The sequence below is a fragment of the Schistosoma mansoni genome, chromosome 4 (assembly GCF_000237925.1).
Source record: "Schistosoma mansoni strain Puerto Rico chromosome 4, complete genome".
NCBI lineage: Eukaryota > Metazoa > Platyhelminthes > Trematoda > Strigeidida > Schistosomatidae > Schistosoma > Schistosoma mansoni.
Window position 1 is genome coordinate 13,395,426 of NC_031498.1, and position 17,270 is coordinate 13,412,695.

General features: G+C 31.2%; 1 protein-coding gene across 1 annotated transcript in view; it reads right to left on the reverse strand.

The window, feature by feature from the left end:
- The window catches only part of Smp_145500 (formin-related), a gene marked incomplete at both ends in the record, with an annotated part of 25,230 nt that extends 15,589 nt beyond the window's left edge, over positions 1 to 9,641 (reverse strand). The window contains 4 exons of the mRNA XM_018796884.1: positions 2,377 to 2,447; positions 4,043 to 4,143; positions 7,084 to 7,334; positions 8,691 to 9,641. Of these exons, the coding sequence (XP_018651981.1) occupies positions 2,377 to 2,447; positions 4,043 to 4,143; positions 7,084 to 7,334; positions 8,691 to 9,641 (1,374 nt within the window). The remainder of the gene's footprint in view (positions 1 to 2,376; positions 2,448 to 4,042; positions 4,144 to 7,083; positions 7,335 to 8,690) is intronic.
- Between the last annotated feature and the right edge of the window lie 7,629 nt (positions 9,642 to 17,270).

Consider the following 17,270-nt stretch of genomic DNA (forward strand, 5'->3'; position numbering starts at 1 on the left):
GTTATGGGTAAATTTTCAGGAATATTCCTTTATGCTATTAAAATAGATCGAGATTATTCACAATCAATATGGGTTATGGGAATAGTAACAGTTGGCCAAGTTGCTTTACTTAATTTATTTTTATATCATTGTTTTAATGAGAAAGGGGTTAAAGTTGTGGTGGTAACAACTAAGAAATTGAATGGATTAATGAACTCTTTCTGGTTAGTTCCCCAACCCAACCCCCCCCCCCTCCTTTTTGTATGTAAAATAACATTTTTTGATAAGTTGTTTATTTCAGTATTCAATTTTAATGTTTGAATTTATTTCTATAACTAGATTTATTGATTTATTGTTTTGTTCCTATGGGGCTATATACATTTAAAGATGATGGAACAAAACAATGTTTCTTATGTCTTTTTTTTGCGGGGGGGGGGAGACAGATCCTGATGTTAATTTAACCTACAATATAAATATTACTATAGTTGACTTACTTTTTATTTTATATAGTTGAGATCATGAGTCCATTGAAGTTAGACCACCATAGAAAACCTGTAAGCACTGGACGGCCGTTTCGTCTTATTGTGGGACTCCTCAGTAGTGTGCATTCATGATTATTTATAAATGAACAATCATAAACTAATAAGTTTCATTATAGACATGAACTGATGTATTTTAAAGGAGCCACTATCCATCTTTGTTTATAATGCTTGTGGATTAAAGCTATATCGAGGCAATACGTACAGTATGCACATATGCTAATAAGAGACTGATCAACTGCAGTCCTAAACATCAGTGAGAAGATTCAACCAAACAATATGTGAGTTTAATCCTAGGTTCATATGCTATGATTTCCAAACAGTGTATTTTATTTGCCTTAAAATTGGTTACTTTTTGGATCAATAATTTGGACAAATAATTGTAGAACCTAAAGTGAATTGATTGAAAACAATATTCTATATTTATATATCAGTGTTTTATGAATGAAACTTTTCAGCTACTCACCTTTCTTTATTATAGGGATAACTTTTTGAATTGTTTTAATATAATTAATATCGATTTAATGATTGTTAAAAAAATAGCATATACCGATAATGCTGATCTAATTTGTCGATTTTCATGTTCTACAGAATGATTTGGAGGTATTCTTATATAGCTTAGATGTTCTTTAGTACAAGTTATGATTCCGAAAGAAGACACTCCAATATAGTAAATATCACAATCTACACATCCTAATTTTGTGTCGAGTTGATGGGTATTTTAATCTTTTATTCGAACAGGAGTATTTCGAAGTGTTTATTATTTTATAGAAAGAGTCAATTCTCTGTGATTTAACCTATTGTAGTTCTTCTATTGTGTTTTCCCTGACGATATGGTAGAACTTCAGTGTCAACACATGATTATTTTTATTATTATTATTAATTTACGCACTCCTGTGATTCCCAAGCCAAATCATGATTATGTTATTTGAATAGGTCACTATTATTATAACACAAAAGATTTTTGAAAGATTCACAAAACAAATCATCATTGTTGAAATCCAGTTGTCAATTGTTCTCAATAGTGAAAGTCAACAAATATTTCATCAATTAAAATCATAAAGACATTTATGTGAAGAAACGTTTAAAACTATCAGGTTTTTCAACAAAGAGAACAATGCCCATAGTTATGAACACCTTACATTTGTGTTCATTAAAGAATCAACAATGGATCAACAAGTAAAACATTGTAGCTTACGTCTTAATGTACTTCAATGTATAAATGTTCTAAGGAGTTTTGAGTATTTGTATCAGTAATTAATAATTTATTCATCGCCTTAACTATGGTGGCCTGTACTATAAACATAATGAAGGATTCTAGCACTTTGAAGAGTATGATCTTAGAGGAGGCTAACAGTGAGCTTCTGTGATAGGTATTAATAAAGTTGAATACATTAAGAATGGTAAGTAAGCATAAGTAAAAAACTACCGGTTCAATTAATTACTTTTGTCATGAAGTAAGTAATATTCTTTTAATTTGTAAGTTTTATTTTGCTAGAAATACACAGTTACATTCAGGCAACAAATAAGTTGTTATGCTGAGGAGTCCCACAATAGGACGAAACGGCCGTCCAGTGCTTCCAGGTTTTCTACAGTGGTCTAGCTCCAATTGACTCATGCTTTCAAGTATTTATAAAAAATAAGTTATTAGTTTATTAATAAGTATGTAGAGTGATTCTGTAGATAGCTAGTTATTTGAATGTTTCACTGCTCTATCTTTGATAAAACTTATAAGCATTTTTTGTACAGCACCCAGACTTGTTAGCAGACTTTTTAAATTTACAATTGTCGTTACAAAGTTTCAATGGAACCAAATAAATGAAAAGAAAACCATCAAGAAACAATGAAATATCCTTACCTCATTCATATAATTTCCAATTTCTAAGACAGTCTGAAGTAATTCACAAATTAACGGAGATGTTAGTATTTCTGAAGAAAAATATAAGTGGAAATCAATATATAATTTAATATTGGATTTGCCGTTTGTAGATTGTTCACAAACTGCCCATTGTTTATTGACCTTGTTTCATACTTGATTTCATTTTCAACTAATTAACTGTTATAAAATCTTAAAGCAATTAGACCCTTTGATAAATTTTGATAATGTAATAAGAAGACAAAAATAATCTTCGTCTTCTTATTACATTATCGAAATGTTGCAGAATCGTTACTTAAGACGAGGAAGCAAGTAGTTAGTATTAGGAGCTTCAATCCCCAAAACAGCAATATTATTATATACTAAGCTTCTCGTATAATCGAAATAGGTATTTTACGAAAGACTTTGGTGGTGATGTGCCTAATCTGTAGGTGGCATTGGTTATGGGCTAGCCTTAGCTGAAGTACCATTGGAAACCGGGGAATAGTGAACAGCTATTTTATCCCATTGGGGAAATTCTCAGCAGTGTGCACTTAAAACCTTGCCAGAAATCAAAATCAGGATCTCCAGGTCTCTGTAAGGGCAGTTAAACTTTGGACTGGTAGGTTGATGTTTTGTATGTACATTATTTAAAAGTCCCATATTATAATGGTACGACTGCACAATGCTCCCTGGTCTTGAGTAGGGATCCTTCTGATCTCAAAAATTTATGACAATATAAACTTATCCTTTAAGTTTGATAATACGCCCAAAATCTGCTAAGGTAAATCTACATTAGTAAGTTATACACCCATATACTTTTAAAGTAGCTACAAATGTTTGGTAAACTTAATTTTTGTCATAGAAACTTATAACTACTTTTAATTTACAATGATAATTGTGACCTGGTTTGAGCGATTATAACCTTTCATTTGTCCTGGACTTTATAAATTCTTAAAGTACCTTGTATTTATTTATTTATTTATTTATTTAAAAACTTACCAAACTAGTGAACGTCATTTGTGATTCAATGAAATTATAGGACATTGTAGTATTGTGGTATATGCTACTTATGTCTTTCCACTTAAGTAGTATGTAACATGAATCAGAAGTGGTATGTTTGGCAGCAGAAGATTAAGAAGATCGAATTGAGGAAAACGGAGAGGGAAATAGAAAGGAACTGTGAATCGTAAGAATCATACAGCATTTAAAGGATAATTGATGTAAGATGTGCAAATGAAGTATTTAATGTATGATTCTTATATTTTACGAACATATTCTGTAATTTTTGTAGCTAAAAATAAATTGGTCTTTTCGTTCACTTCAGAAGTATCATCATAATTCGTTCAAAAAAAAGTTCTATGTATCAGATATGATGTCATAAACCTTTGCTTCATTACATCACCCTGTAAGAGACTTCTACTTTTCACAAGTATTACGCAAAACAAGGCCACATAATACAATCCTCAACAGTAGATATTGACAACATAACCTATTATTTAGTTAAGAATAGGTCATTTTCCCTTATTGTTTATTATTTTTATTGGCCATGATCATGTAGATAAACTGAGATATAGTTGTACATAAGAATTATTTCTATATAAATCGATTATTACAAGTTTAAATGTCTATTCAGGTAAACGATTGTCATGAATGAATTTAAAATTACCTTGACTGGTTTTCATCACATTATCTAGTGATGATTTTATCCAGTTGATCGTTGGTTGAAATTCTTCTTTCAGTAACATACTATCAATTTTGTGATAATATCTATTTTATGGAAAGAAAGATTCTTACAAAAGAACAGAAATAAGGCGAAACTAACAAGAAGCTGAAATAAACATACTCTTAGCTGGTAATATACAAGATAATTCTAAAAATCTTGGTTTTCGCGTTCAAATTTTAATGTTGATTTGAATGAAATCCTGAATCTGAGTATTTTGACTGCTGACACTTATCAGTAAGAGGTATTTATTTCCTTGAGGTACGGCGTTCCAACCATCTGAGGTTATTCAAGCCCCACTAGGTAAAGCCGATTGGTTTATTTGGATTAGAATCCGCTTTCTGAAGCTCACAAACCTGACGAGTTGATGTGATTTCGTGAACAAATCGTAATAAGCCCCGGATCTTGGCGTGCGGGTGTCTCACCAGGGACAAGTATTGTCTACATGCATACCGGTGACACACAACCTTTCACTTATACATTCCATAGCATACACATAGGTATATACACCCTCCTGGGATGGTAGATGGTCACCTCTCCTTTCGAACGTACTAGCTACAACTGACTGTCTCTTACACATTACATGCATATCACTGGTACAAAGGCTTTCACTCATGAACTTCATGACATACACATAAACATATGCACTCTCAGGGAGGGTTAATGGTCACCTCTCCCTAGTATTTACTACCATATCTTTTATTATCTTCGACCTGATGGTTTAGGCAGCTGATTTTATCAGACATAAGGTAGAAGTTACAGCCAGAGTTCCTATTGTGAACTCGATGCATAGCCTTGGCATATATCAACATACACAAATCCATAACCTGAGACTCATGCCATTCATATAAATAAGCATGCACATAGGGCAGACTGTCATGATTTTTAAGGTCTTGAGGAATTGACTCTGAATGGTCCAAGTTCAGCATAGAGGTGATGAACTAGTGCGATCTCCGTCGACCCCCCAAATTAGCTAACAAGGTTACCCTCATTACACAGCAGCGATACATGAAGTCTTCCAGTCGGATTTTTCTGCTCAACAGTGAAGCAGATTGTATGCATATAGAATACAACTATATTTGAACCTAGCACACAAAAATAGCATCATGCACTGTCCCATCGCCCTTGGCACGTTCGTCGACCTGAAAGTCATGAGAACACCATCAGGGCATACAACAGGCCAGGTATTTTCCTTGAGATAACTTACTTTTCCCTTATCAGTTTGAACCTTGTTTATTCTGAGATATAACTAAAGAAATTGTCACTTCGAAGGTAAAACCATCGTAATTTGCTACTTCAGTAAAAGTAATCAGACTGTAAATACAATTCGGAAATTATATTTATTGGTTAGCAGTTTTGCTCAACTGTTTGTATAATGTAATTAAGTCATCGTGATACAATTTACAAGAGAAATCAAGTGTCTCTACTAGCAGACTAGTGTTCATTAAGCTGATTGTTGAATTTCAAGGCACAACATAGCTTATGAAAGCTTATGTCAGTATCTTAACCACTAACATGCACAACAGATGCATGGATTTACTTACGATTCATTTCTACTGGCTCTACAAAAGACAATTTATTAACTCATGAAGCGTTGTTCATGAAACTTTTGATACGTTCATATGCCGTAAAATAGTTTATGATAATTAATTTTTCATATTGAAATTTAGCTTCTCCATGAGGTATTATCCAAATGGTATTATCTTTCATTCTAACAGCTTGTATTGCTACTGTTCCCATATTAGTTTATGTTTAAATATGTTAATTTCTTACTGACATCTAATGAACACTGGGAGTATATTTCCTTATAATAAGTCTAAGTGTATTTCATTTTCTTGGGGGACTTATAAATTATTTATTCAAAGCTTTACTGTCTGTCATGAGATTGGTAGGAGTTGGTCTGTGAAATGATAAAGGTTTCATTTGATTACAACCTTCAAGAACCAGTATTTTAGAAATATTCACGTTCAACTACCAGAACCTATCAAGTTATTAGTAGTTGTTTGGCTGAAGTGAATTCTAAATTTCAGCTTATTTTATATTCTTAACTAGTTCTTTTCATTTTTCCTTTATATACGTCCCTTCTGTCAATGTTTTTTCTTTCATACCGTTCACAATTTTAAAACCTGGAGAGTATTGATCAATCAACTGGCGTTCCGTCAGTTTATTATTCGTAATTTATGTACTAGCGATACAAATGACATCTGCAAAACATTGTATGGTAAGTGATGTTCGAGCCTACGTCAAAATGGATTAAAGCTAAAAATCGTTTACTTAGTAGATATTTGATCTTACGTGAATATCTGAAATTTGAACAAGAAATGACAATTAGCAAGACAGATATCATTAGATTTATTGAGTGACGACTTCAAGTACGTCTATTTAAAGTGGGAGCTAGAATGTTGTTCAGAACAATAATAAAAACTTCGCTCTTAAACTACCCAGCTTAGAGAATACAACACTGTCAAATATATACACATGAGAAACAAATATTTTGAATCAGTTTATATGGACCATGAGACTCTAATATAATACACTAAAAACAGTGTGTTTGAGGAGAAAACTATGGATTCCAAGTTCGATATCATTGGGTTATTGGTAATGGGCTTCTACGTAGTTATATATTACTACAAAACTATTGTTCAGTTATATCCAGTTTTTAAATTGTTATTTAAATGATGAGCGATCTCAACAAAATCGTAGTGTGGATAAAACTGAGTCCTTAAGTCAAGAAACTTCAGTTAGAAAAAATATTTATCTGTCATAAGTATAACACAAGAATGGTCAACTTAGTGAACCAGGTTTCGTATTAATTTATTTACTTAAAACCAAAAAATGGCAGCTGATTTTCAGTAAGATAAACGTAAGTAGTTTTAGTGTAATGTTGATAACGTTTAAGTAAAATGAGGTTAACAACACATGGAAATACAGATTATATTATGTTATCAATAATCTAACAAAAGCATTTTCATTGAAACACAACTTACTTCGGTATTCTAACTAAATCATAAAAGAATCGTTCAGCTGGATCCATATAATTTACATTACCTTGAAATGCTTTTAAGCACTTTATTTCTTGATCTGTTGGAAGTAATTTAATCAAATCTTTTAACCGTTCTGAACCAATTGAACTACCATCACACCGATCAATCAGATCGAGTAAGTTTATATGAATATGTCGGAACTGACGTAGGAAAATGTTTATATTCAAACACCGTTGACTTTCCAATAAGTTGGGCTTAAATTGGAATATAAAATTTAAGAAGTATGTGACGCATGGAAAGAAAACTTTTGTTACTGGATAAAAATTGCAGTAAATATACTTTGACAAATGTGAGATTCTCAGGTATTCTGTTCAAGTTTTTACTGTTGGTAATTCAGTTCTAGAGGATATGATGGATCTGATTTTATAGGATGAAATAACGAATTATATCGGACCTTATCTTTTATTTGTAACTCTGTTACTATGAACTATATTGTAATCGTTCTCGATATTTATTAGGTCCAGCAGTAATTCATTCTAGTTTTAATATTTTTTTATGATGCAAAAGGTATAACACAGCATGTGAGCTATTGAAAGTATCTGGTGAATGTGTGTCGAACTCTATTCTGACTACCATCGTCACAAATGTTATAATGTAAATATTTGTAACTCACGTGAACTATTTTTGTGGTGTTCCATTCTCTTGTACCTGAAGCAGGTTGTGACGATGTTGTCTTGAATAACAGTTTCAGAACTAAATCATCTGGCTTGCGGAATATAACGCAACCAGAAGCAAACAGCATATTTCTAGCTAGCATCTTTTAGCACTATGTAATCTGAGCCTTAATAAAATTGATTGGGGAGTTGACTTACTGTATGAGTGTAATAAAGGTCTAATAATAGATTCGGTACTATAAATTTAATTGTTTCATCTGCTCATTACTGAAGAAATCAACAACTTTGTAATGCGTCACAAGTTAATTTACTCTATCCTTATCATTATTATTTGGAATATCAAAACTGCCTACTTAGTAAAACTAGTTTCTATTTTTACTGCATAACAATTTATACTTATGAATGAAGACCATGAGGATTTTATTCTAACACCATTGTCTTTTATCGCCCACATAATCCTCAAACAATATGAAGACCTGTGTCGTCTGAGTGGGTGCAGAATAATTGCATGTTAAAGATTCACCTAGAAAGCTCTTAAGAGTTTATCGTCTATTGGACAATAAAGACTTATGAGATTTGTATTTACGTCATTTATTGTGAACACTTCTTAAAAGTTGATAACAACTAGCAATTTTTTAAATGAAGGGTGATTAGGTGGATCTGCTGACAACGTCTTTAAGCAGTTCAATATAAAAATAACATGTCTGTAAGAATAGGACATTTTAAAAGCTGTCCATGTGTTCTTCACTCTCCTGGGTTTGAACTATACTCACGTGAGATGTTATCTCAGCATGGTTCATTGAATCAGATCTAACTACTTAATATTTGTATAGATTTATAAAGACGTTTTAAGTGAGATCAAAATGGTTAATTTATATATATATATATATATATATATATATATATATATATATATATGAACATAATGACGGTTACCTCGTGTTTTTGAATAAACTCCATAGTACGCGAAGATGAAAGTGATCTTCCACGTATGGGATAAGAATTTATAGCACAAAGTAGTTTAGGATCCGAGGTTGGAGGCACTATTAAATTGCTTTCTTGTACATTTTTATCACCTGGAAATTTCTGATGAGGGGAGTCATGATAAATTTCCCTTTCAACTGTTTGTTTATCAGTGGACATTGGTAGGCAAAACGACTCTGTGTTCGGTGATATTTTCATTTCAGGATTTTTCATAGAAAGTTTCTGCTTTTGAGCAAATAAGACATTTAATTTACTCAGATTGATAAGGCTGATTGGTTTTCTTCTTACTGTTTCATTGTGGTCAGACGTTTTTGAGCACGTACTATTATTGTTATTCCATACATTATTATATTTAGATGTATAGACTTTAGTCCAACGAAATGGTTTTAACTTATGAATATTAGATTCACTTATATTTGTAGTACTGGATGCTATTTGATTATTTATTTCTTGATGGTGAGACTTTTGATTCTCAAATGAAGTATTACCTGGTAGTGATGTAAATGATATTTTTGATGTAGAATGAAAATTTTCTGGGAATGGAGGTGGAGGAGGAAGGGGAGTAAATGGTGGTGGGTCTGGTATAGAGATTTTTGGTAACTGTGAATATAATGCAGAACAACCACCATTAGACATAGATGAATGTGTTAATTCATTATTTGTCGATAAACTAAGTTCCTCTAAATTTTCAAATGTATTCTTGTTTGAAGATTTTAAATTTGATAATTCTAAAGTTATCTTAGATTTGATTTGTGTATCATTGGATTCTGTATCTAATTCTTTAGATAGACAGATATTTTGGTTGAAAATAGTTGTTGAATGTTCACTTTCTACATGGTTATCTAAAAGGTCGTTATCTGAACAAATCGATTCAAAATCACTAGACGATGTACTTCTAATCATATTATTATTAGGGTTTATATTCATAGCTATAGCTTGTTTAGTCTTTAATATTGGTAAACTAGATCTAAAACATTGAAAGAATGACTGATATATAAATGTAATATTCCATGGATATATATTATAATTTATAAAATTTGATAAATTTAATAAACTTTTACTTTTATATTTTTGTACAGTATTCAATGTTTTAAAATAATTTAAATTATTTTGATGATTTGTTTTAATTGAACATATTAATAAATGACAATTTTGAATAAGAGTTTTCCATATTACAATAATAGAATATGTATTGTATATATATGTTGTATGTAAAGGTTCATATTTTTGGTTCATAGAATTATTCTTCAATAATATTAATGATTTCAATAAATGTTGTAGAATTAATAAAAAATAATATTCAAGTAAACTATTTTGACTGATCAATTGCAGTCCTAAATAACAATAGAAAGATACAAGTAAACACAAGGGGATGAAAAAAATGTGTCATGATATTCTTTTTTTTAAAAAAAAAAAATCGACTCATGATTTCAATTATAAAAAATACTGAAATCTCCACAAAACCCTTTTTGATTATAATCATATGCTCACTAGTGACTGACTTCAAGAGATTTTTCCTGGAGTTGTAGTGGAAAGCAGTGACCAGTGGAGTTCAACTATGTCTGTTATGAGATATTAACTCACTGAAGACAATTGGTGAACGGTTGCTCAAACTTCGTGGATTGGTTGAAGTTAGACATTAACACCGGTGGATACCAGCCGGCTCAACGCTCTATCGGTTAAGGGCTCTGGCTCGAGACTGGTAGGTCCTGAGTTCGAATCTCGCGAGGCGAGATCGTGAATGCGCACTGCTGAGTCCCACAATAGGACGAAACGGTCGTCCAGTGCTTACAGGTTTTCCATGGTGGTCTAGCTTCAATCGACTCATGGTTTCAACTATTTAAAAAAAAATCAACAAAATTTCTATATAAGAACTTTCGTCTAAATTAGTTTCACAGTATTTGGGCGCTGAATGGATGTAAGACATTAAATAGGAATTATGTATTTGTAAAATCTCAGAGAATGAATTTGAAGTAAATCTAACGTTTCGCCTGGCAATCTGGTTCAAGCTTTTTCAAAGAAATATAATCAAACATCAAAATTATCGGATATAAGTAGGTATATGGTTCTTCGGTTCATTGTATACTGAATAGGTCATCCAATCAGCGTTAAAAAATGTATTAACTAGTATATGTATTTGTGTGTAAGAGACTTGTGATGTAAAATGATGTGTTAAGATAACATATTGTATATATACGTAAGTGGTGAGAGAAGAAATTTCATTCACAATATATTGTCTTCTGTCGGTGAATTTTTTAAGAAAACATACAATTCCTAATATATGATATGAATCATGTATATCACAGCATGCATAAGATGAATAAAGAAATGAATTCAAAGAGGAAGAATGTATTTGAAACTGAATATTTGTGTTATTTTAATGTTCCTATTTAATGTCTTACATCAACTCAGCGCTCAAATACTGTGAAACTATTCGTTCTAATTTAGACGAAAAGTTCTTATATGTTCCAATTAACTGTTTAACAAATTCAGATAAGACAACTGATTAGAATCATTGAATGTAATTGCTGTCACTCAGAAAATACGAGATAGGTAAAATGGAAAAGTAGCTCAGGTTTTTACTTATTAATGATTAGTTGCCATGGCACAGCTAATTGTACTCGATCTCTGCTATTAGTACTGCTTGGATTAACCCATATGTATAAGACTTCGGCTGTTTGTCTCTCTTTGTAAGAATTAAAGCCTTTTTGAAAGATTCTTGTACCATTGAAATCGATTGTATGACCCCATTTTTTTTAGTGTAAGCTTGAACCAGATTGCCTGGCGAAACGTTGGATTTACTTCAAATTCAATCGCTGAAATTTTACAAATATATTGCTCCTATTTAACTTATGTGTCTAATTTCTTGAAAGTTTCAGAATTCCTAGTGGACTTTACAATTCTCTTTTTTTGTGCTGTTTTCCGAAGTCAACTCTATAACTTTCGAATTTAAGGATGAAGATATTTTTAGTATGTAGTTAATATTCTTTGCAAACTTGTTGTCACAAACATTCAGTGTTTGTTTTACATAGAGAAATTTATGCTCAAAAACATTTAATAAATTCCTTCTCAAGATTTACTAATTATCAATATTAAAGTGATCATCTGTGATAATACTGACAAGTCATAGATATTAAAGTAGTACCCATAGCGTTCTGTAATGTTAACAAACATCTTATAGTAGGCTAAGCTACGTTGGAATTTGTGGTGTCTGTCTGAAACAAAATGTGTTGCACGATGATGAAATTCTTTGCTATGGACATTAAATTTAAGCATTAACATTGATATGACTCTAAAGATCAAATCTTGTATTCTGGCCCTAGAATAGAATTTAAATCTTAATTTTTTTACTGATGATATCAGCGTTTCCGAGAGAGAAACAGGTGTTTATTTAAGACTAAATGAATGTTACACTTGGATTTTTCTTTATTCAGCATCTAGGCAGATGAAATTTTAGGCATTCCATAAGTTTCTATTGATCAGTGTTACTATTGTCAACATCTACATTGATAGGTTTCTAAGAGTAAGGGATTTCTGGAAGCTTGATGATCCAGACTATCTTCCAATCAACCAATCTCCATAAACTTTTCCTATCTACCAATCTCTTATGCATATATACTGGTCTTTCTTACTAATACTTCTTATGTGTAGAAATATGAGGATGGAATTCATTTCATGACATAATAAACTCTTATCCCACGAAATAGGCTATTTCATGTTCGTAGTATCGAAATGTTACAATCCATGCAACCCATATATGTCATACTTTAGAGCCAGTCTACTGCATCAGTTCTGAGTAGTATCATATCCGATAAATATTTTATCTGATTGTTTTTGATAAGGATATAATGAAAGTAATTAGTAAGTTGCAATGAATTTCATAATTTTTTGTCAAATAAATAGGTGTTTCCCAAAATATTTTTTAATTAACTAGGGCGTTAGGAATAACGACCTTCATAAATTTGAATTTTTATCGCAGATCAAAGGTAATAAAACCATTCAAGGATATATATATAATAAAATGTTTCAAAAGTTCGATGATATTATACAACTGATGATTTTAGTCTATTTTGTTGATTTATCTCTCAAGAGGCCTTTATAACTAACTATCATATACATGAACAGCTATCTCAGCTGCTAGTTGAGAGGTGTATTAAACCCACAGTTAAGTATAGAAGAATAATTAATGAATTTATTGATGTAAATTTCTCAGTTCAAAAGATCTATCATTCGAAATCATAAGTGCCACAGTTATAATGCACACCTTCTTTGAAAACTAACATTCTGGAGAAAAAATAATAAACAGCAAAGTACAGAGTAAATGCAATACTATGAAATATGTCTCATTAGAAAATTATATCGACTGAAGAACCAGTAGAAACTAAATAGTGGTATGACAGTTGACGTTAACGTATTTAAAAGACCACTTCAAAATAAACAGACCAATACAAACCCTTTAACCAAATAACAAACGTATTCTTCTTAGTGGTTAACCTATTGATGAATTTTCCTAAAGTTCTAATAAGAACTTGTTACTTCAAGAAATAATGAAGTATGCAATAAACAGCTACTTACCAACGACATCGGGAAATAGTTTTGCTACATACAGAATAGACTGAAGTTGAAAATTCTGGTATATTAGACTCTACTCAACAATTGAATGACCTAGCAGTGTTAACTTTTATATTATATGAGAAACCATTTGCTTTTTATTTCCTAGAACTAACTTTGTTGTCTACTTTTATTTATAACAACTTTGAGACTCTACAATAATTAATTACATAACCAACGTAAAACTTGTTGAGAACTGTTACATATATGGTGTATGGTACTTATATGGACATATTTAAGTAGTATGTAGCACCAATCGGGAGTAGAATACCTGAGAGCAGAAGATTGAGAAGATTAAAAATGAAGAGAAGAGAGAAGAAAGCTGAACGTAATCAAAATAACAACAGAAATGAAGGAACGATGCAGTTTGTCAGAGATAACTCAAAGATGTGCAAATAATGTATTTAATGTATGATTTTCACAATTTATTAAGGCATTATGTGATTTTGCTTCATACAATAAATTGCTTATACCCAACAAGTCTTCGTTCACTACACATATACTAATATCTTTTTGAAAGCTTTACTTGACAGATAACGTTATTATCTTTATTTTAGTTATTTACTACTAGTATCTCTTGTCATAACCGATTCTTTTCTTAAAAAACTTCACTTCAAATAAAATAAGTCTTACAAATCCTGGCAAACATGATCAAATACAATTAGTCAGAACTCTAATTAGAAGTGTATAATCAAATGTTAGTTGTATTGGACTAATTCTAAATGAGTACGTTATCAAGCTATTGTAGTTCGATTCCATCATCAAATAATTCAAGGAGTTAAATAAATTTTTTCATTTATTACACTATACGTAAATGATCGTTCGTAGACACAGAAACTAAAAGTTACTATCCGAGCTAACTTTTTCTATTGTTATTACATTTCTATTCTGTATAAAGTTTAAAACATAAATTATTATTATTACTGCATTCCTCTTCACTTATGTCTTATGTTCTCATAATTTTATTAATGAATACTCATCATATCACTTATTTATTTTTACACCTCTATGACCTTTAATGACCTATAATTATTGTAACAAAAATCATTTTTCAAAGTTGAAATCATGAGTCGATTGAAGCTAGACCACCATAGAAAACCTGGAAGCACTGGACGGCCGTTTCGTCCTATTATGGGACTCCTCAGCAGTGCGCATCGCGAGACTCGAACCCAGGAGCCGGAGCCCTTAACCGATAGACCACTAACCCGGCATCCAACGGTGTTAATGTCTAACTTCAACATTTTATTCATTTTAATCATCTTATTATATTCTATAAATCTAATGTTATTACTCGTATTACGTAATCTAGTATTATAATCTTTCTGTTACGTCATCTTAGTTATTCGTGTTCACCTTTCCTCACGGAATTAGTACTTTAACAGAACATTTTCATCGTTTAAAGATCCCCATCATATATACGATTGTACAGCTTGATAATAAATCCGTTGAAAAGAGATTCCTTTTCTGAACTTCGTGTTTTTAATTTTAATGTTAAAATAGGAATTATATGTCAATATATTTAGTCTTTTGGTGATATTTATCCATAATTTTTTTTCCACAGAATAAATGCTATCAATGAACTCCAGAGTTTTGTCTACAAATCTTCAGGATTAACTGATTATTCCAAATTCATTTTCCCATAACATCAATATAAACATAGAAAGTTTCAAAAATAAATAGAGTCTATCATATATTGATTTTCTATCTTCTAAGCATTTAAAAAAATAATGTAAACAAACAACATATGTAGTAGGGTAAATAATGACAAGTACCGGCGGGGACAGTATGTAAGTCCAGTGCAATATAAAGTTCATTGAACTTGATATTAAGTCTCTCATCCTAGCATTTACGCTGCAAATTGATAAATCAAATTCTACCAGTATTGAATAAGATTTGTCCATGTTTTGCTTGATTTGTTTCCTGTATTTTTTTCTTGTACTATAATGATTTAATTGTTCGGATTATACGACACAATGGCATAGATACTAAACAAACATGCCTAGCTACGTAAACATACATCTTTTAAATTAATAAAACTAAACTATCTCAATTATTTTGTTCATCTAGTCCTTATGTTGATTTAATCTGAGCCTCAATAGTTATCAGAAAATTAAGCTGTTTGGTTCCATGGGAAGTATTATTCAGAAAATTATCATCACTAATGATAAACAGAGAAATTCCATGATTTTCTTGATTAATTTTGAATCTGAAAAATTAACTGTCTGATTTATGTTATTTTGATTAATAACACGTTTATTTTATAATTAACGGGGATTTAACAACTTAATAAGTAAGACTCATAAATGTGACGATTCTGAAAATGCACTACATCGTTTGATTATTTCAGAATCTTTAAGAACGACGATGATGTCATTCAGAAGAACGATGAAAGCTCTACGACCAAACCATCCAGCTCATAGAACAAAACTCTACCAAAATCATCCATCTGAGCTACAAATCTTCTCCACCATCCCATAAAAGCCGTACTAATTGTCATTGTGGATAACCAGATTGCTATATAAACCGATGCAATGAGATAACCAAAAAAAATTCTGTTAAATAAACTTAGTTACTTGAATATAATAAGGTGATTAACTGTATAATATTCTGTTCCAAAACCATTCAGCAATTTATTGAAACCAAACGGGGTTTAAAATAGTGAGAGATGTTCAAGAGTTTAAATAACAAAACCGAAATCAAATAAACTTTGTTTCCATCTCCTTGACGAACACCAAACAGGATAATAAATATGAGCTAACTCTTACTATCAGGAAATATCGACAACTTTCTCTAAGCTTACATAAAGTATAAATACAAATAAAAGATCCATGATTAACTGTTTGTAAGAACAAACTATTTCACGAAAAAACAAAACCCTTCGAGAAAATAAAATGACTTTCATACAATTACAAACTACTATCAAGAAGTAATTTTGAATGTAGCTTATTTAAAAGTTTATTAAGCTTTTTTAAAAGTCTCTGAACTTCTTCAAAAAGCTAAACGCTCAGGCATAGTACTCCTAGCAAGTGACTTTAATGCCCAAGTAGGCAGCTTAAACCAAACTGAAAGACATTCAGGTGGATATTTTAGTATCCCAACTCAGAGAACAGATAATGGTGATCGTCTGTTGCAACTACGGTTGTGATAATGAGGTATGGCAACTTGGACCAATGCATATATGTGCCTGGTCCTACGTTGTAGTTGACTGACTGACGTTTTTAAAAGTAACATCATTAGTTCCAGTCAACGTGAAGATTATTATATACAGTGAACAATGAATATTCGGAGTTGGTTCATGATTTTGTATCTGTTAATAAGTAAGAAGTGAAGCTGTAGTTTTTATGAGGATTTAACTAAATCATTTAACTTGTGAAAAAAAGATTTGAAGAACTCTAAATTGCTATTAATCTCTATAGTCTGTGGGTCCATGGTATGATAGATAGGAAGTTTTGTACTTATTTCGAATATGAGTTACTAGATATAAACAGTGACTTGGTTTCAAATTGACTACCATTCAGTTTATACATTATTTTCATATATTTTAACTGAATATTAGTTAGCTATCAATCTTTAAAACGCGTCGGTAATGATATTCAAGTTTAAGGTGAGCAGCAATAATAAGATATTTTATTGGTTGTACAATATTTGTTTGTCGGAATCAATAGTTGATCGTTAGCCATTTAGGCGCAATAGATTGTATTATTTAACTAGTCTACAGTAATAGATGTGTTGTAATGATCTATAAAATAGAATCCCATCCTAGATACTTCAATGTACATATGAACTTTTCTGTTGGTGTATATGTTGTGCTAACTTACCGTAATAGCGATAACGAAGCGACCAAAAGTATTCCTAATTTACTTTGATACAGTTTTACTTAACGTCATTTAAGTAAATTAATTTTATGGTACCTAAAGTTCA